Genomic DNA, 21,992 nt, shown 5'->3' with positions numbered 1-21,992 from the left:
AACTTAACATTTTTTGTCGAATAATAAACGAAAAAATTCTTATATATGTATGGGTTTCGTGGGCGGTGGGCGTGACCGATTGTATTGAAACTCGGCATGCGTTCCTTTTTTGTTTCAATAAATGTATGTACCAAATTTCTAGACTTTTGCTTGGATATAAACAATTTTATGCGAAAAAATCGATTTAGATTGTATGGGCAGTGGGCGTGGACGATTTTGATAAAATTTAATTTTTTTCTTAATTTAGTCCATATAGTTCTCGGTGCCAAATTTCAATGCTCTACGACCACTCCTTATAATTTTTGCACAAAAATGTATTGCATTTGGATTGCAGCAGACCAATCATCTACTTAGTTGGAACAACAACCGATTAACGAAACTGACAAAAGGCAATAATAACAATAGATTGGATCATTATGGCAACATCATACATGTATCCGACGACCCGCTACAGCAGACCAAATCATCTACTTAGCTGGAACAACAACCGTTTATACTGATACAAAAAAAATAACATAACAATGGATCTAATGGCAACATGGTACATGGAGACGCACAATACTCCAATAACTAGGACAGTGCGATCTACATGGGAAATACGCGAAAAACAACTTCAACAATTCGTAAAAGATGGAGATGCTTTGTGGAATCCAAATGCCCCCAAGTGGGGTAATGGAGAAAAAAAATAAAAAATTTGGATTGCATGTGCGGTATGCGGTGGGCATGGCCGATTTTAATAAAACTTAGCATAAGTTCTTCTTTTGTTTCAGAAAATATATGTACCAAATTTCTAGATAGGAAAAATTGTATGCGAAAAAATCTATTTAGATTGTATGGGCAGTGGGCGTGGTCGATTTTGATAAAATTTTATTTTTTTCTTAGTTTGGTCCATATAATTCTCGGTTCCAAATTTCAGCGCTCTACGACCACTCCTTATAATTTTTGCAAAAAAATTTATGATGCCATCCCTCTGTGTGCTCTACGCTCTACGCTCTACGACCACTCCTTATAATTTTTGCAAAAAAATGTATGATGCCATCCCTCTGTGTGGTGGTAGCTTATTCACAAATAAAATTACAATTAAGCTCAAACAAGCCCCACAAAACATTTTCAAACTAATTTATATATATGGAAATTTTGATAAACGGCATCATGAATATTGATTCGTTGTACTTCATCAAATACTGTGTCTATCAGGGATGTAAAATTCACTATTATTAAATAAATTAACAATTTCTTCATTTATGTGTATAAAAACACAAATATGAATGTAATTTTCCTAAAACGTATGTCCTCCTCTACGATACGATCATCCATCACTTTGTAATCGGAGCAGTAGTTTAGAAGATTTAGATTTACTACAACTTTTTTGCGATTGACCCCATTGTACGGTGCCATGATACACACAGCCGGCCAAACAATTCAATTGTTGCATGAGAAATGTCGCTGTCGTATAATTTCTCGATTTGGCGATATTTAAATCGTCTATTGGTCTATTTTCTCTGAGGTCATTTGAAAGGCCGGGTTTACGTGAACAAACCACAAACAATAGATTCTCTCAAAGATAAATGAATCGTTTTTGCAACATATGGATCAATATTTTTGGAAAAGAGCGTAAATGTCTGCCGGCGTGCTAGACATCGTATTCCTCTGGGCTCATTCAAAGGATTTTATTTATAAAAAAATAGTGTATAAGCATATACACCATTATTGCATAATAAGAATCTACATAACTGATTCTATATGTGGTCAAAATTTGGTGAAATTCTACTTCGACAAAGTGGGTCAAAAGATCAATTGAAATATTACTTTTTTCCAGATGTCTACTAACACAAAAATTTTGAACTCAACTATTTCGAAATGGCAATTATACACTATTGTTTTATTATGGGGACGATATAATTCATTAAATTTTTGAATGATTACATTTTTGTTAATTATATTTTTTGTCTCTCAGTAAAGCTTCTTTTTACCCCCTGTCTATACCTGACAAATTTCTATCATGATAAACTTCAAAATGGTTGTCAAGATAAAAAAATTATTAGGTATAGTCTCCATTTATTAGTATTATTGCTTCGTTATGACAAAATTGTTAGTGCTTTTGCTCAGACAACTTTGTCTGGACAACAAACGTCATTAATTGTTATGATAAATATTTGTCTAGTATAGACAGGGGGTTATGTAATTTTATCATGCTGAAGACAAATCTGTTCAAAATTTTTAAATTAACGATCAGTTTTCGAGATACTTTCACTTTAAATTTCTATGAAAAAAAACAATTTTTTATAAGATTTCCCTCAAGAACGCACAGTGGGGCAAAATCAAAATTTTTTGGAATTCTGGCATTTCTTAACTTATCTAAACAAAAAAAAATAGTTTGGAATAAATGTGGATCATATTGTTCCTAATATTTGCAATCCTATTAAAATTTTGATACACATTTTAACAAAACCTTTATTTATTAAAAAAAACTCAATGAAATTTTCAACTTTTTTTATGTGTGTCATTTTAAATAATAAAGTGTAAAAAAACTTGTCAAAAGATCAGAGGGAATCCGGCAATTCCTAAAAGTTGGAGCAAAAATCCCAAAAATGTTTTTTTTTACTATTTTGCCTATAGGGTTCACATTTCCTATGGGGCTGGGAAAATATTTTGGGAATAAATAGGGAACATATCAGGGTCTCCAAAGCTGCTATCCAAAGTTGAAATTTTGATAAAAATAGGTCCAATTCCAAAGGGCGACATATTTCAATAATATGACATGTTTTTCATACCAAAATGTTCTCCGTAAAGATACCTTACAGAAAAGCATAAAATTGTTATATGTTCTTAAAGAAAGTTTTTTTTAATAAAAAAAGAGTTAAGTCACCTTTTCACCCAAAAACATCCAAAATCAACTATTTTTTAATTTTTAATTGATATTGCTCTGAAATCTTTTGTATATTATTAGTAATTTATAATTTAACTAACAAAAAAATTCGAGTACATTCGGTCCAAAAGTACGATCTATACTTTTTAAAAAAGCGGACCAAGGTTTTTTGAAATTTAAATTTTGAAATGCCTATAACTCGGAAATTATAAGAGATAAATAGCACACTTAAGCATGTTTTTTCAAGACCAAGCGGGGCGCTTTTCAAAAGTATAAAAGTCTTTGAAATCGGATGGGAAACAAAAAAAATGACACGTGTTTAAAAATTTTACATGTCGAAGGTACCCATTGCTTATTTTATAGGGCTTATTTTAATAATTTAAACTCGAATATTCCTTGGCTACACCCGTGCCAAATTTTATCCCGATCGCACCAGCCGTTTAGAAATGCCAAATTGATTTCCAAAAAATTTTGATTCTGCCCCACTGTAGAACGTAGGATTAATTAAACTAAATTTTTTAACATCATTTTATGAATTTGAAAGTTTTGGAACCATAAATGACATAGAGAAAAAATACTAAGTCTGCTGTCAAAAACCTAGTTCATGAGAATGCATTGCCATGTATTTTGTTATTGTATCTCACATACATACATGTTAGGGCGATCGGCCCGGTTTTTAATAACCGGTTATAACCGGTTTTTTTGGTAAGGTCGGTTTCGGTTTTTTTTTGAAAAGTTCACATTTCGAATATCGAAGAAACCGGATTTTTCTCCTCGAATAGCAGGTTTTTCCTAAAAGTGTGTTTTCATGAGTTCTAACTTTAAAAAATATTCAAAATCCAAAAAAAAAAAAAATTTTAAACAAATACTTCAACTATTTTAGAAGACTTTTTATATTTAGAAAATGTCACAAGTGATCTGGAAAGCCTGAAAACTTACTCAATGCTTTGTTTTCTATATGTCCTACAAGTACACCGAGTAAAAGATATTCTTCAATGTCTAGTTTTTTACAAACAAAAAAAAAATCGATATACTCCAAAGCATTTAAACTGTGTTTTACTTATCCCTAAGAGATTATTTTACGGGTCAAATTTGACACAAATAGAAAATAGATTTAAAAAAAACTAATGTAGTTGTTGACTTTTGAAATTAAATAAAATTAATAAAATATCAAAAATATCAACCACTCACTTTTAGGAAAAATTAAATATTAATTTCAAAATGGTTCAAATGGGATAGAAGAAGTAATCAAAAAAAAAAATCAACCGGAAACCGGTTATTATAAAAAAAATCGAAACCGAAACCGGTTTATTTAAATTGCAATTTTTCGAAGAAACCGATCACCCTAATACATGTATATGTGAAAAAATTGCAATTCTGATTGATTGGCATTACTCTCTCCTTCTGTTCGATGTAATTATTCCATGCCTTGGACTTTACATATTCACAGAGAAAATAATACAATGGCGTCAAATCACATGAACGAGGTCGCCAACATTGTACGGCATTTTTCGGAATGCGTATTATCGTTAAGAGTAAACGTTTTGCGAAAATGATCCATAGTTTCTCGAATTAATCGCTCTGATGGACGATTATGAGCACCATAAAATGATTTTGTCGATTCATTATAAATTTGCCAAACCAAACTAACCTCAAAACAACCGAGAACTGTCAAATCAGCTGTCACAGAAAACAGTTCATGTTTGTTGGTAAATTTCAGAATAAAGAATGTTATAAACCCTAATGTGGTTGCTAAAAAGTACTTTTATATATTTCACAATGTTCAGACGTAATATGTATTGTACATAAAAAATTCATTTTCATATTTGTGTGTATATTGAAAAAATTTAATGAATTTCCATTTCAAATTAAACACTTGCCCTTTACTGACCTAAACCAATTCACCACATGTACTTACATTGTAAACTAAAGTTTTTTAAAAAAAAAAAAATACATGATAATAATGTTGTTATGGTTGGCCGACACAATGTCAATGTTACAATTACATACAAATGTATATCTCAATGTTTCTGGCCATTGAAGTTCCTTACAATCGCTTGGGCATTGAAAAAACTACAACTTGCGACTTTTACTTTTTTTTTGTTATTTTCCATATCGATATCCATCCATATCCAATGAATTCATTTGTTTTTTTGTTTCAGTTTAATGGTTTGTTTTTATTTTAGTTTTTTGTTCTTTGTTGTGTTGAAAATGAAAATATTTGCACTATCAACCGACATTTACAATCACTTTCAAGGCCAGGGTTCAGTTCAGTTGGAGCATTCTTTATTTTAATATGCATTTTTGTTTCTTTCTTGTTTGTTTATCGTCATCGTGAAAAGAACAATATTTTTTATAACCGAATCTGTAGTAAATTTTAAAACCAGTTTTATTTTATATATAAAATACATAGGTATTCACACATTTTACAGTTTGTGTTACCGTAAGAGGAACAGACAATATGCGTAATAATTAACTATTCTCAGCAACATATTCAGAATTTTGTACCAACTAAACGCCATATGCAAAAAAAGTACCGCTGAAGCACACCGATGCTCACCAAAACTTATGGTGAATGTGTTTCATGGGGTTCTACGTGGGAGAGATGGTTTGTGGGGTTCAGAAGTCACGATTTTGACACGGAAGACAATGATCGCCAAGGCCAGCCAAAAAAGTTTGAAGACCAACAATTGGAGGTATTACTTAATGAAAATTGTTGTCAATCTCAACAAGAGTTTTGAAAATCATTGGGAGCTACTCAAGCAGCAATTTCAAAACATTTGCGAGCAGCAGGATTCAGGCAGGGAAATTGGGTAGCATACAAATTGGATCAATTACGATAAAATGCCTACTAAAAAATACGAACTAAATTATAGAAAATGTGCAGATTTAAAAAATATTGTTTCGAAATTGTACTTGAATTCAAATATAACGATTTTAACGGCTGATTTAAAGTTGCATAATGCTTTCAAATAGCAGTGCCCAAACTTTAACATATCTGTGGGCATTATTAACATTGAATAAAAGCTTTCTGTTGACTATTGATCGTAAGTATGGCAACGCTGTTTGCTGCGACCGTATATTCGAATTCCAATATTCAGTTAAAGAACATTGTAGAAAGTACACCACAGATAGCGGAAGTATTAAGCTGAATTAACCCATGTGTTTCTGAAACATTTTTTGTTCGGAACATTATTTTTTTATATGTAGTTTGACGTTTTATTTTTGAGAGAGATTTCAAACTACATATAAAAAAAATAATGTTCCGAACAAAAAATGTTTCAGAAACACATGGGTGAATTCAGCTTTAGAAACCTCTAGACAGTTAAAGAGGAATCTAGAGTGCAGATGGCAGTGTTATAAACAGTGGCTGAGGTTGCAGTCTTTAGCGAGTTTATCAGAGACGCTTTTCGAATAAACATCAACTGAGTGCTGTGTTTTTCAAGTGAATTCGTGTACATTATAAAGTGTGTGTCCGTATTTCTGCGAATTTATAAACGTGTATAAAAAACATTGAGTGACTATTTAATTCTGTTGTTGTACATCTATATATATAAAAATGAAATGGTCCATGTATGTAATGTCATCACGTGAGAACGGCTGGAGGATTTGGCTAATTTTTTTTTATTCGATTCGAAACTTTCAGGAGATGGTTTGTAAAGAAAAAAAATTCAAAAAATCCGGGTAAAACTCGAAATTCTTTTTTTTGTGAGTCCAGTCAAATGTAATAAAAAAGCTCCCTAAAGTATGCAGTACAAATTTAGATATTTTATTTGCAAATAAATAAGAACAGGATGGTGTGAGTGTCCAGTTTGGTGAACATTAGTAAACAAATCATCATAGGTTTTACTTAAAATTTATAACAGTAAGGAAATAGAGCTCATTCGCCAAAAAATTGCCAAATAATTATATTCTCAATAAATCCCAATGAGATGATAAAAAAATTCTGAAATTTGTTTAACAAAATTTTTAACATTTTTTATGTTAATATTTCTCAAAATATGTTAATTTTGTTCCTACATTACAGGATTATTTTTTTACTAATGTTCACCAAACTGAGGAGTGAGAATGGCCAAAATCCAACATTCGTTAATTAAGGGCCACCCTAATATCCATGCAAAACATAAATTGGTATTAATTCTTGTTGTATGGTATAATTAAATTAATTCCACTACATTCGAATTTAGATTATTGTGGATTATTGTGACTCTACTTATAATTATTTAACAAACTTCATATTAAACAGAATTTTTAAGCAAACAAAAAATATTTTATTATATTATATTCTTTAAGGACACACATTGAGTCATGTATGCATTCCATTACACTGATTCCGATTTCTCGGTATCAATTTTATGTCAATAAAATATCCATAATTCTTCCAGCATTGTTATTATTACTGTTAATAAAAGTTCTGCAAATGAGGACTCATATGATAAACCATTTCTTGATTAAACCCTTTCCCATGAGTGATAAGGCTAAATAAAGTCTTTCTCTTTGTAATTTCGGAACTGGGTTTTACAAATCCCGGAATTCAGGATTTTTCGGGACCTCTGGCCAAGAGGAGTTTGGACCGTTACATGAGCCAAAAGAACTGCTCATCTTTTGAAGCCAAGAACGAATCAAACCAGTATCGAATACTCTGTTCCAAAGTGAGCTGTATCCCAAAGAGAGCGTTCTGCAACGATCGAAACAAATTGTAGTGGACTATAAAGCGGACAAACTTCCCAACCACTTCATTATACATAAATACTATTTAACAGGTATTGCAACATGTGGCCGAGTGTTGTCATGACAATTTTATGTCTGGCCGCATATTCATTGGTACAAAATTCGACACTTTGTGGTTTACACTATAATGTTCCCTTATTAAAAACAAAAACCGCATTCAAAAGATACGACATCTATTGCAAATCCCGCCTGTGTCAATTCAAACGTATAAAACGTGATTAAAATTATCTAATTACATACTTACTACTAATATTGGGCGACATAACTTATTTCAATTCGTGTCTGATTACAATTTAAATAACCAAATAATAGACAAACAATTTACATTTACGAAAACAATCTTGTATTAAAGCCTGTAATTTAAATCTACTTTTAATCTACTTACAAAATGTGTTTCATCTTGATGTAAAAAACAACTGCCATGTAATTCAGTTAAATCAGATTACAAAATTTGAATAAACAAATTAGTACCGGAAAATTGAGGCAGTCCCTGTAGCTGTTAAATACATACAATTATAAAAAAAACTATGAAAACACTTATTTAATACAAAACAGAATGAAAAATAAAAGAAAAGAAAAAACGTCACAGTGTTGCATCTTGTTAAGTATTCACAACAAATATTATTGAACTTTAAGACTTTGAGTTAAATTAAAATGAAACAAAATAAATAAACTTAATATCAGAAGACAATACATACATATGTATGTTTTATAAGTTTTAAAAAGCTCAATGTATTGAAGATTTAACAGACCAAAATCAGTTTTAGTTTAACAGTCGAACGAGGCGGTTGAAAATAAAAAGAAAACGGTACAAAACGAAATATACAACGGTTGTAATTGTAATAATACCAAACAAAGTTTGAAACTTGCAGCCAAAGACAATTGAAACTTGCAACATACTACAAAACAAATACATAGGCAATCTAAAACAATCAAATTGACTTAAAAAAAACTTGTGTAAGATGTGGCACAAATGCATGACATACATTCATTTCCACAATGTGTATAAGTTACTAAATTTGGTTTTGTGTGGCAACATAAATCATACTCGTAAAATTGGCAAATTTAAAAATGAAAATGTCATATAAAATAATAGAAAAATTTCCGCATTCAATAGTTATAACTTCACTTCATTAAACAAAAAATAAACTGAAAAGCATTTGCATTATTTTAATTTTAACTTTTACTTATTTGCAATTGTTGCATGCTGAACTAAATTACGAATTATGCATAGTTTTCGTTATTTATGGAAATCTTGATTAAATGAATTAATTATCACTCTATTTGAAACATTTAACGAAGAATTAAAACCAATAACATGCTCTTCGTTTAATATAAAAGTGCATTTTTTTATAGTTTTTAATCGAGTCTTTCTTACTAAACTATTCAGATCCAAATCTGCCATAATAATAAATATTTATTAACAAATTGGCTAAATGACAATTCCGTTTTTTCTAAATTCTTTTTTCACCTTCTAAATATTTTGCAAATGATTACAAAATTAAAATGAATTCAGTTTTGAAATGAGTTTGTTCAATTTGTAATTCATACATGAATTAAACATTAGACCGACGACGTTTTATTACAATTTTAACCCTTTAACACGATTTAATTTGATTTTCTTAAGTTTTTTATTTAAAATTCCTGCTGCGTTGTTGAAATAAAAAAAATACATTACTACTATTTAGCATTTTAGTTTTTCTTTTTATTATTTCAAACACGTTTGCCAAATATTGTAAAAAAAAAGTTGCACAAAATTAACTGCAGGGTGACCAGATTTATAATAATTGAATGTTAAGAAATATTTTCTTGGCAGGAAAATAATGTTCACATTTATTTAATAATTACCAATGATACTCTCATAACTTTACTATTACTAAATTTTTTTGCAACGTTTGTCATTAATAACATAAGGAGTGAGATCGAAAAAATCTTAATATTCATAAGTGTTAATAAAAAAGATACCACTAAACCTACAGTTTTTATTTTTTTTTTTATTTTATTGAAATTATTATTTTTATAGTTCTAATCAATAGTTATGAATTTATGAACCTTTTCCGGAAACCCTTCCATTAAGGTTTTTATCTACTTTTAAAATCTAGCACACTTTTGGATACCTTTTTTGTGCTCTTCAATTCTCTTTTAACAAGAGCTCAACTGGCCTTAGCTCCAGGCAGTTATTGTTCTTGTACTATAGTGACAGAATGCCAAATCAGGCAAAAAATAAATGGACACATTAAGAAATCTTATGAACGGATACATCCTCTTTTGTAAACATTCCTTGATGTAAATTTCGGTATTTATAGAGCGCTTTGTAACGAATGTTTGGCTTCTTTTGTAGCAACTGCATATTGCTTGTCATACCAAGAACTTTCTGAGAAAATTGTCTGATTTTGGGTCCTAAGCTGCGAAAAATTGTCCAGAACATATGTACGTTTCGTCCAAAAAACCGTAAAATTTTAAAAACCGGTTTGTCAAAAAACCGAAAAGCTAAAAAAAACCAGAGATGAAAAAACCGTTGACCGGTTTCGGTTTTGGATACTCTAATTTATACCCTTCACCTTCGTGAGAAGGGTATATATAAGTTTGTCATTCCGTTTGTAATTTCCACAATATAATTTTCCGACCCTATAAATTATATACATTCTGGATCCTTATAGATAGCGGAGTCGATTAAGCCATGTCCGTCTGTCTGTTGAAATCAAGACCCCAGATATCTTCGGGATCCAAATCTTCAATAATTCTGAAGATTCCTATTTAAAGTCAGTAAAATCGGTCCACAAATGGCTGAGATATGAGGTAAAAACCAGGACAACCTAAATTTTTGACCTATTTTTGACCTATATCTGGATTAATAAGTCATTAATATAGACAATATGGATATCTAATGATATATATTTCAAAGACTTATATAAGATCATAGTAAGTTGGAACTACAATGAGTCAAAATCGGGAAAAATATTTTTTAACTCTAATTTTTTTTTCACCAAAAAAAATTTAAGAAAAATTTAAATTTAAAATAACAATACGAAAATTTTGTTTTTCAAAAAATAAAAAAAACAAGTTTATAAAAAAGAATAAATTTAGTTTAGAGTAAGTTCGGGTAATGTGGTATGGCTGCTTTTCTCTAAAACAAAGCGCATAGGAGTAACGCTACCAATCTTAAGTGTTTTATGATCTCAGACATTGGGTGAGTGTACTTCAGTTTTGCAGGTCATGGAAATAGTCAGTTGTAAAAAATCAGCGTGATCTTGTGGTGGACTTTTTTTGTGATCTGTTAAAAATTATTTTTTTTCTAAATTTTAAAGTCAAAGGGAATATTTTGCTATTGAAGAACACATGCAACAGTACAGCATATTTAGTGTATATGTTTAATTTTATAATAATTTCAATAAACCACGTGGTCGGCTAATGTTGTATAGCTAAAGAATTTCAAACAAATAATACGCCAAAGAAAGGTGAAGTAATAAAATGGGCACCGGAAGATTTGAAGAAACCTAAAAGCTCAATTAGTCTTTGCTGTTATATTGCAGTTAGTTTTTCCGTAAGATCGTATCAGCTGTTCAAACTTACTCAGCTAATGTTTTTGAGAAAATATTAGGGGATCAAATTCAATTCAATCTTGAACGGAGAATAAATAATTAATTCTCAAAACATTGTTTGAAATTAACGTTTCAGTTGGCCACCTTATTTTAGCGGTATTGTTTTGTCTTTGTTATTGTTTCAAATATTATTCAATGTTTATGCCACAACTACCAACCAACTGAGCATGCACTCACATGTTTTTCTTCTTTTGTTTTATTTTTGTGGCAAATGAAAGTGCAAGTCTTTTGCTGCAGTGTTTTCTTTCTTTCTTCTGGCCATTTCAATTTTACAATTCAATCAATGAAAGTGTGTTTTTGTGTCTGTGTGTTTATTTTGAGCATTTGTTTGTTTACATTATTTTTATTATTTTTATTTGTAGTTTGTTGGCTACGAGTTGTATTGCGGAAGAAAACAAAGTGCAAGGAAGGAAGGAAGCTTTACAAGTTTTCAAGTAGACAAACAAATTTGTGAAAAAAATATCAATAAAGTTATAAAAAATATAACAAAAATAAATAAATTGAGTCATCATGGTCGTCATGATTGAACAAGAAGTTATACAGTGAGTAAACAAATTATTTAAATTCATATTACCTACTTATTAAGTAATTATAATACTATTTATATTTATTATATGTAGGTATTTACTATTTATAAAGAATCAATAGTAATCTATGTTCCATATATTAATTAAGTATTATACCTAGTGTTTATAAAAAACCGACTTTTTAAAAAACCGGTTTGTCGGTTAACCGAAAATTAGGCTTTTTTAGAAAACCGGTTTTTCGGTTAACCGACATCGAAAAAACCGGTTAAACCGGTTAACCGTCATATATATGTAGAAAACATAAAATGTCCAATAAAGTATATACAGCTTTAAAATTTGTAGTTTTTAGTAGTCAGGAATGGTTAATATTAAATACCTATGAATATACAAAAGTGCTAAGTCCATTTTATTTTGTAAAAATTTCAAAATTATTATCTCAGTCAAATGGAATTGAGTATAAATATGTTACTAAATATATAATATACTTGTTTTAATTATTGGTTTATTCATTAAATTTTTCTGATATGGAACAGAAAATGTAGGAAGTCCCAAAAAAGGACCTATAAGATGCAAACGCACTTCTTCTTAGCTGTGATTATTTGTCATTATAAATCATACCAAATAATTAATAAAACTCCATTATCAGATTTCAAAATATTTCAAATTATGGATTTTGGAACGTTGTTATTTCTGAAAAGGACTTTGTACACTAAGCTAACGAAATGAATAATAAAATAAAATTTTAAGAACAAAACACACTAATGAAGTCAAATTGATTGAAAGAAGGTATGCACATCAAATTCAACTTGACGTTTGGTAAAATCATCACTAAGTTTATAATGAATCTTAAGATTTTGCTTAACTTCTAGAATTCTGCGGAATTTAATTTTTATAGTTTGATTATGTGCAATTTATTCTGAAATAGTTTTTAAGTAAACTCATCGTCCTCTACTATTTAGAATCATTGTAATTCTTAAAGATATCAATCTAAATAGGTTAATATTGTAAATCAGCTGTTTAGGTTTCAAATCAGACCAATAATGTTTGTACAATGAATATAAAAAATGCACAAAACCATGAGATTTCTTAATTTTAAACCTAAATTTTAAAAACCGGTTAACCGAGTGATAAAAACCGGATAAACCGGTTAACCGAAAATCAACATTTTAAATTAACCGGTTCGCAAAAAACCGAGATTTCGAAGAAAAACCGGTTTTTCGGTTAACCGGTTAACCGGTTTATAAACACTAATTATACCCTATACCACCATATTGGGGAGGGTATTATGCGTTTGTGCTGATGTTTGTAACGCCCAAAAATATTAGTCTAACCCCCACCTTAAAGTACGCCGATCGACTCAGAACCACTTCCTTGAAAGATGTCCGTCCTAAAAAAATTTGTGCGCAAAGTCCCCGTTTTATATATACGGAAGTCATGTCACCTAATGGTATAATGATCGGTCCATAATTAGTCATAGCTCCCATATAAGGTCCACTTCTGATAATTACAATAACGAGCATAAAACTCTTAAAAATGTTAGTGTTCACATTAGCGTTGCCAAATGTCCCGATTTTAGTCACTGAATCCCTCATCCCGCAAGTGATTAATAATTCCCGCTTTTTTAGGTTTTCCGAATTTAATACTTACTTGATATCAAGTTATTAAAGAACAAAAATATAAAAGAAGTGAAACATAAATATTATTCTCAAAAATACGGAAAGTAAATGATTGAAATCCAACTCGTTTTTTTTATATTCTTGCGATAACAATAAAATAAAGCAAAGAAGGAAATATGCAAAGTAAGAAAAGATAAAATCACTGTTACTTGTTGATGTTTTGTCGAAGATTTGATATTTTTATTAATAAAGTGTGTGTGTTTTGTATAATAAAATTAGCTTACCTAAAATCTTTTGGGAAAAGATTTCCTGATGATCTGGCCTAAGCAACCAGTTCTTGTCCCGCAGTTACATTTCAACTGATCGGGGTTGTCATAGAATCCAATCATGGTCGGAATCGGTTTTGAAAACGACAAAAAAGGTACATTTGACTTATGAAATCCAATGTAATTTTTTATTTAATCGATATAGAATATAATTCTAGATCGAATATAAAACCAAAAACTTTCGATTTCACAAGACCAATGTACTTTTCAGTCGTTTTCAAACCCGATTCCGACAATTATTGGATTCTATGACAACCCCGGATGTTAAATATAACACATCATTTCTGTTGATGTTTGTATCGCTCAAAAATATGGATCAATCAACTCAGAAAGTTATTAAGGTATACTTTGGTTAGTAATGTCTTTCAGGCTGTCCATATGTTATTATTTTGGAACAAGGACGAAATCTATGGTAATGAACAGTTCATTATTTCATCTAACGGATACGGTTTTTTCCGTAACTCATGATTTTGGAAGTGTTTGGCAAATACCAGAAAAAGAATATCACTTCCCAGGTATTTCTACTTCATTCTTAGCTGTATCACTGTGTAAACAATTTGAGATAAATATAATATCTAGTTTAAAATAATGGAATAAGTTTTCTTGTTTTTTGCCCCGCGTAAGTTTTCAAAATCCCGCCATTTTTCACCGATTTTGAAAATTGTCCCGCTTTTTGTAAAAATAGTCCACATAGAACTTCAGAGATAAATTACGCTTTTTCAAATTATTCGATAACCGGTTTTTGTATATGTCGAATATTCGATAAATCTAGTAACCATTATTTTTAGCTCAAATTAGTTTGATGTTAATTACTCTCACAAGTGTTTTGTAAGAGCAACCGAAATCAATATTGAATTTAAATGAGGACTTAAACATTTTAATGTTAATGAACCTTAACCGCTACAATATTGAAGTTATGCCCGTAATTTCGACAAATAGATATCTATCAGTGCTTAGATACTTATGGAGTAAAAATATTTGGTAATTTTTACCCGTAGATATTGATTTGAAATTATTGTAAAGTTACCTTTTCGGTAAATATATAAATACAGTGGTATGAGAAAAAAAGAGGGAAATAAATCTGTAACTTCTAAACCCTTAGTCCGATTTGAAGGACACCTCGGGTATGTTCAATTTTTAAAACGATCCTATTTCTTCGCCAATTATCTCTTATAACTTAGGAGATATTCGCATTTGAAAATTAAAATTTCAACATTTTTACCCCCAGTTTTTTGATAACAGCTGGTCTAAATATTAACCGATTTTTTTCTTTTATTGGACTGACAACAAATGTATATGGCAAACCAAACAAAGAATTATTTAAAAATCGTGACTGAGCCCAAAGTTATATGCATTTGAATTAAAAAAATTTTTAAAAAGGCGATTTTTCAGTAGATTTTGGGGAAAAAAGTACTTTTTTTTCTTTTTAAGTTATCTAAAAAATTTCTAGGAAGATGTATTTTTACACCTTTTTGAAAAGCTAACTTTACACTAAATATTTTAAATGAAAATAAATTTCGAAATTTTTGATATCGAGGGGACCAGGTCCATCCAAATAACGCCTATTTTTATAAAAAATTCAACTTTAGGGCAAAAATTCTCAAATCGCATACTCGATATCAACTTGTATTAACCCCTTTTAGATGGCCAAATATGTTCTTAATTATTTTGTAAAGGGTTCCGATAACCCCGGCCCTGGTATGGATATTATAGCCAAAAAACTAAAAATCCCATATTTGGGATTTTTCAACACTTATTTGGGAATTGCGGGATTCCCGATTTTACATTTCAAAATTTGTTTTTATTTTTCTATTTTCAATCTATATAACTGAAATTTCATTAAAAAATATTCATAAATAAAAATTTGATTTCAATTAGAAAAATTTGTATCTTTGAAAAAACTCAATAAAATGCATTTTTTGTCATATTTTTCAAAAAAGTATTCCATGAATTTTTTAATTGTTAAAAGTTATATATATTTTGAAAAGAAGACAAAATCCCCTATCCATTGATATACAACATGTATAATTTATCTTTTTTACGTTGCAAATTAATTAAGGAAAACTTAACAACTCGCAGAGAATTTACCTTTTTTATTACCTATTCGGTTTTGCGTTGGGAAATTTTCAACCCACTGGATTCGCACCAGAGCTACATACATATATAGATATATGTATATGTACATATGTAGGTCATAAAATATTTGTATTTTTTAATGTTCCTTCCCAGTTGGGAAAAATGCTGGGTGTTTACTTTGTAGGCCTTCTAAAATATCTGTTTACACATTCTGAAAGATTCGATACTCGTTCTACTCTGCTTTCTCACAGAAGATGTTATAGAAGGGCTTGCTTATCTGTCCAAAAAATATCATAGACATTTAAAATTTCATTGCAAAATAAGGTCTAAAAACCATTATTTAAAGTTCAAACATGATTCGTTTTGAAATTATTCCTATATGTTGTCTCACTATAATACAATCTAGTTTGCTCTCTTCATTACTTCATATTTTTCACGCATACTCGCTGCTGTTAGAGGGCTGAGAGAAGGCCTACTTATGATGGGATGCTTGTAGGCCTACTTAGGAAGGGAAAATAAACAATTTATTGTTGTAAATTTGTAAAGATGGTTAATCAAAAGATGCACTCACTTGTTATTAGAAGCGGATTCATAGGGCTTCTTGAACACCTAAGAACAGGCAGAGTTGAATGAGTATCGGATCTTTTAGGATGTGTAAGTATGCCTTTTAGAAGGCCTACAAACTGAAGTCCCATCATTATTTCCCGCTGGGCAATTAAAAGAAATAAACTATTCAATTAGTTTACAAAACAAATATTGAACGATAATAAAAAAACACAACCAAGTAAACGTAAGCAAATGACATAAATACACAAATAAATTATTGCATTATTAAGTGTGTAAATGCATACAAATTGTCAAATGTTGACATCTACAGATGTAGATAAAATTTTAATTAAACACATTTATTCTCACATTCAACAACTACCAACTAGTTGTTAGATTTATTGCCATCACTAAGGTGCAATAGTTTTACATTTGAACGTTTTTTTTCTGTTGTAGTGATTAGTGTGAACAAATGACCAGAGCTTGTAATGTTACAACTTTGATTAACTGGATAGTACTTTTATAACCTACATACAAATGGTAGAAATTTGAAAATATATTGTATATCAATCATTGTTTCAAATTTATCACTCCACGAACTCAGAGCGGCCATGCACCAATACCCATAGATTAGGGAAATCACGTTCTTATTGAAGATCGGTTCATTAAAGCTTCTGGAAATGTAGATCTATTAAAATCACCAATCTTTATAATCAATGGGTGTTTTGATCGCGATCAAATATTCAGTTAATAGGTCATTGTAACGATCATTGGCTAGAGCTTTGACTTGGATCCACTACTTGTTATAGCTTTCGACTTCTCTTGTTACCATCCTGACGGAAGTGTTTCGTGGGCGACCAGGCAGTAACCTTGCGGATTCCAATCGAGAGTCTCTTTGCTGATTTCATTGCATGACCTACCTAGAGTATGGCCATTCTAAGACAACATTCAACGTTTAATTTCTAGCTCGATCGGTACACATTAGGCTATGTACAAAAGTTGTTGATTAGTCACGCAATGTGGCGTAGAATTTGTCTAAGGCAACGATTCACAAATGTTGGCAACTTTTTGAGTGTGGTTTGCGTTGTGCTCCATGTAGTGCAGCTGTACCTAGAGTAAGGCGGATTTTACACTGCAATTAAATATCCTAATTTTTATAGGAATAGATATATTGTTCACTCGCCAGACTTTATTTAGCGAGTAAAATGCGACTCTGGCCTTGTTGATGCGGTCCGTTATGTCCATACCAGAAACGCCGTCCTTCAAAATGTGACTACCCAATTAGCAAAAAGAGTCAACGTATTTAATTATGGCTCCATGTAGTGAAAGAAGGGTTGAGTTGATGAATAAACCATCCTGATGGTTCCAATCGAATGAGTTTCGTTTTGTTTACGTTTATCTTAAGACCAACTTTCCTTGCGTTCTTATCAAGGCATACGAGTTTTTGTTGTATGTCATCGATGTTGTATGTGGGCAAACAAGCATATATCATCCGCATAGTCTATATCGCGTATACAATGAGGAGCATCGATGTTTGTTTGTTCCTGTAATAAAGTTTATAAGTTAAAATATAAATAAGTTACTGTAAATAAGTTAAAACTCTACAGTTCCATTACCCCATCAAGGATGTGTGAGACAAAGCGCAACCGTGTCTAACACCTGCGGAGTGTTGAAATGAGCGACTCTCGTTTTTATCGAACCTCACTATAGATTCAGCACCATTATATAGCTCGCGGATTAGGTCAACAAATAGCATATACAAGTGACTATTGTACTCTTGAGACTGCAATAGTCACTTGCATTATGATGCGGATGGTGTTAATGTGATCTGCACATGATCTTCTGGGTCTAAAGCAGGCTTGCTCCCGGCGTAATAGTGGCTCTATAACTGGCGTGATCCTTTGTAGCAGGAATAGAGCAAATACTTTGTTGATGACATTTAGTAAAGTTATTCCGCGCCAATTTTTGCAATAGCAGAGATCGCCTTTCTTAGGAATAGTTACAATCACTCCAGCTCTCTGGTATTTAATTGTTCAGCAGTCGCATATTTTAGCAGTTCAGCTTGCACAGCGTCGGGGCCTGCTGCTTTAGAGTCTTTTAATTTCAGCAGTTTCGACTGCATTTCGTGGTATGTTGGGGAAGATGTTGATATATCTCTCCGCGGATTGCGGCAACGAGAAAGCCAAGTGCAATTATTGTTGTAGTTTTTCCTCGGGTGATGAGGAATCGATGTTATTCTCGTCCTTAACCATTGTGGTATTTTTTATGTTCTTGCCACCGTGTAAACAACGCGCATGTTGCAATATTAAGGTAACGATATATATTTTTAAAGTAAATTCTTAATTTGGCTCTAGTTCATCTATTATAATTACTCTGTTATAATTCAAAGAATTATTGAATTGTATTTTCTACCCTGCCAAGGGCGTCATCAAAAATCTTTATTGTCAAGGTCTATTGTAAATATCATCTATTTAACTTTAGATTATATTTTTTAGATTAACTAATTTGATACTTAATTGGCATTTGATCTTCAAGTTAAAAACTCGACCTTAGTGACTCAGTATTTTGTTGGATATCTCTTATTATTTATTTATTACTGATTCGCAGCGGCGATGTATTGAACCAATTAAAGAATCAATATTCTCATTTGCAATATTTGGTCATTGCCTTAAAACCGCATTTGATAAAGTTTCCTTCGTGGTATAATTTTGAGTCCTTATTTTGTGATCTATAATTTCCCATAAATTGTATATGAGATAGAGATCTGGCAATTAGACTAGCCACTTCAAAATAGGTACCTCATTGGATTGTAAACACTCGCTTACAACCCTAGAGGAGTGTTTGGGTTCATTGTCGTGCTAGATTTTCTAAACTAGGGGCATAATTTCTTCAGCATATGAATACATAACATCGTTAAAAATGGATCTGTATCCTATTATATCTTTTATGCTATGAATTGGAGCCATACTTTGCCTTGAAAAACAGCCACTCACCATGATATTGCCACCGCCAAACTTGACTGTCTTATTTGTGTACTTGTCTCTTTTTCTTCGGCCGTCTTACAAATATTCTCGCATCACTGCCTCTTAAATTGTATTTGGATTTATAAAAAAGAAGAAAAGTATTAAATTTCTGTATCGATCACTTTTAATGGTCTTTGGCAAAATGTATGCCAGAGCAATTAAGTTTTTTTAGATGTATTTTAGCGGGGCGATAGTGGTATTTGACCCTCTAGGCCTTAAACTCTCCTGAGTCTTAAACTATGTTAGGTCTTTGACAGGAGAATTTCTGATCTATGTATATTTCTCTATGGCTAAAGCACTCCTTGGATTTTTAATTTCTCTCATTTCTGTAGCTGTCAATTGTCGTACATCAGTTTATGTCAACGAGTGAACTAAAAAACATCGATAACACACATTTAGGTCAAAGTCTACATTCCTTCTCCACTATACAGATGTCAGAGCTGATGCCTTTATTCATATTTGATCCGTCAATAAACACCTGGATCTATGTTGGGGGTGGCTTACCGAAGTTTACTTTCGTGATCATGTAGTCCAAGATAACCGAACTATATAGATCTTCGTATGGCACGTTTCACTTGGCCTCTGCCTTGGTGCCTTTCCCATTACATACTCCTCAATCGGTAGTAGATGTAGAATAATATCCAATGGAGCTTCTACGTTAACCAACCATGTCATAGAAAATAAATCATTTATAGACTGAGAATGCATTTTATTTCTTTCAAAAATGTTTCATGTTTAAAACATTTTAATATTTTCTTTTAAATTAAGGGCTAAATAATTGTTTAATTGTGCAAATAGGTCATAAATTTACTAATTATACCAACTATTGGTCATTAACAGTTGTGTGCTAAATATACATAAAAGAATTGAAGTACACGCTAGACCATACAATATTTGCAATATTTCATTGAAGTTTGAACATTTTAGTTTCACAATTCTACCTACATATAATAACAAATATTTAAATGTATGTACTAACTAACTAATTATTTCAATTTATTATTTTCCAGCACGAATTCCGTTTCAAAGCGAATTTTTGATTTTATACAAAATGTCTTTGAATTCTTAATTGTTTTCTTGAAAATGCTATTGGGAGCACTTGAAGCAATTATAGAAACTATCTTGCCAAAGAAATTAAAGGATGTTAGCGGTGAAATTGTATTGGTAAGTAAGATTAATAAAACTATCGATTCTCAATTAAGGTTTACAGTTACGAATCTAACATGATTAACATTTACAGATTACTGGCGCTGGCCATGGCATTGGTCGTGAATTGGCTTTACACTATACAGCTCATTATAGTACCGTTGTTTGTGTGGATATAAATGAAAAATCCAATGAAGACACCGTGAAAAGTGCCAAACGACTGAATAAAGGAGCTGTTTTTAGTTATATGTAAGTTAAGTAAAACTCTTTTAACGTTTGACCCGTTTGTCAACTCAATAAATAATATTTCAATTTAAACAGGTGCAATGTTACTGACCGTGAAGCTGTTTTAAATTTAGCCAACAAGATCAAAGATGAAGTAGGACCTGTTTCAGTACTAATCAATAATGCTGGCATTATGCCCATTAATCCGTTGGAAAAACAAACAGCTGAAGATATACGAAGAACATTCGATATTAATGTATTTTCACACTTTTGGACATTGGAAGCATTCTTACCGCACATGAAAGAACAAAATCGTGGTCACATTGTAGCCATGTCTTCAATATCTGGTATCGTGGGTCTACCCAATTTGGTGCCATATTCAGCTACGAAATTTGCCGTCCGGGGTCTTATGGAATCACTGTACACAGAGTTGAGAAGTGGACCCTATAAGAATTTGGTAAGGATTTTTCAAAACCAATTTTTAAATAATAAACTAATTTTATTTTTGTCCAATACTAGATTAAAACCACCACCATTTGTCCTTACATGACCAACACTGGCTTGTGCAAAAATGCCAAAGTTCGTTTCCCTTCGATATTTGGTTTATTGGATCCCAAAGAGGTAGCTGCACAAATTGTTCAGGCCCAACGTTCGGATGAAAATGAAATTACTGTACCTTCGTATTGGTATCATGTTAATAGATTTTGCCGCCTGTTGCCTCTAGAGTCGGCTGCACTATTAATGGATTATGTTGATAGTGGTGTTCAAGCTGAACAATGATTTAAATGTACAATCCTTTTTAAAATCAAATCGAAATTTTCTGCTTGAAGCGGCAATGAATTGACAAGGACATGTGGCGTTTAAGTATTAACTTTAATTTAATGTAAGGAATTCGCTTTCCATTTTTCTAAATATATTTAAGGGATACATTTACATATTATAATTCATTCCATAACTTAATTTTAAGTTGTAAAATATGTTTTTTATACTAAATTCAATTAAATATGTATAAGAAAAATATGTAATAAAAAAATCCTTAAAAAAACTGATCCACCCAGCAAAATGAAGTAGAACAAGTAAAAGAGCTATTCGGCTGTGCCGAATCTTAATTATACTTATAAATATTTTTTTTTTTAATATTTTTAATTAACAAAATTAAAATTTTTTTTAAAAAATAGTTTTTTAATTTTATTTTAAAAGTTTTTTCCAAATTTTTTAAATTTTATTTTTTAGTTTTTAAAAATGTTTTCTTCTTTTTTAGAAAAAGAATTTTTGATAAACGATCCAGAATACATCGATATATTC

At 31.0% G+C, this 21,992-nt stretch overlaps 1 protein-coding gene across 1 annotated transcript; it reads left to right on the top strand.

Annotated features, from left to right (window-relative positions):
• Window positions 1-11,584: 11,584 nt before the first annotated feature.
• firl (firelighter) lies at window positions 11,585-21,707 on the top strand. Its single transcript, XM_065500464.1, has 5 exons — window positions 11,585-11,744; window positions 20,327-20,480; window positions 20,557-20,711; window positions 20,784-21,144; window positions 21,207-21,707. Exons 1-5 carry the CDS (start codon window positions 11,713-11,715, stop codon window positions 21,465-21,467), a joined length of 963 nt encoding a protein of 320 aa, XP_065356536.1. The 5' UTR covers window positions 11,585-11,712; the 3' UTR covers window positions 21,468-21,707.
• The last annotated feature ends 285 nt before the right edge of the window (window positions 21,708-21,992 follow it).

The sequence above is a fragment of the Calliphora vicina genome, chromosome 2 (assembly GCF_958450345.1).
Source record: "Calliphora vicina chromosome 2, idCalVici1.1, whole genome shotgun sequence".
Classification (NCBI taxonomy): Eukaryota; Metazoa; Arthropoda; class Insecta; order Diptera; family Calliphoridae; genus Calliphora; species Calliphora vicina.
The sequence above is the reverse complement of the archived record's forward strand: the minus strand, read 5'-3'. Positions and strand labels throughout refer to the sequence as shown.

Coding starts and splice junctions, on each gene's coding strand:
- firl (XM_065500464.1), top strand. CDS start 11,713: ATGGTCGTCATGATTGAACAAGAAGTTATACA. Junction 20,712..20,783: donor GGAGCTGTTTTTAGTTATAT/GTAAGTTAAGTA, acceptor CAATTTAAACAG/GTGCAATGTTACTGACCGTG. Junction 21,145..21,206: donor GTGGACCCTATAAGAATTTG/GTAAGGATTTTT, acceptor GTCCAATACTAG/ATTAAAACCACCACCATTTG.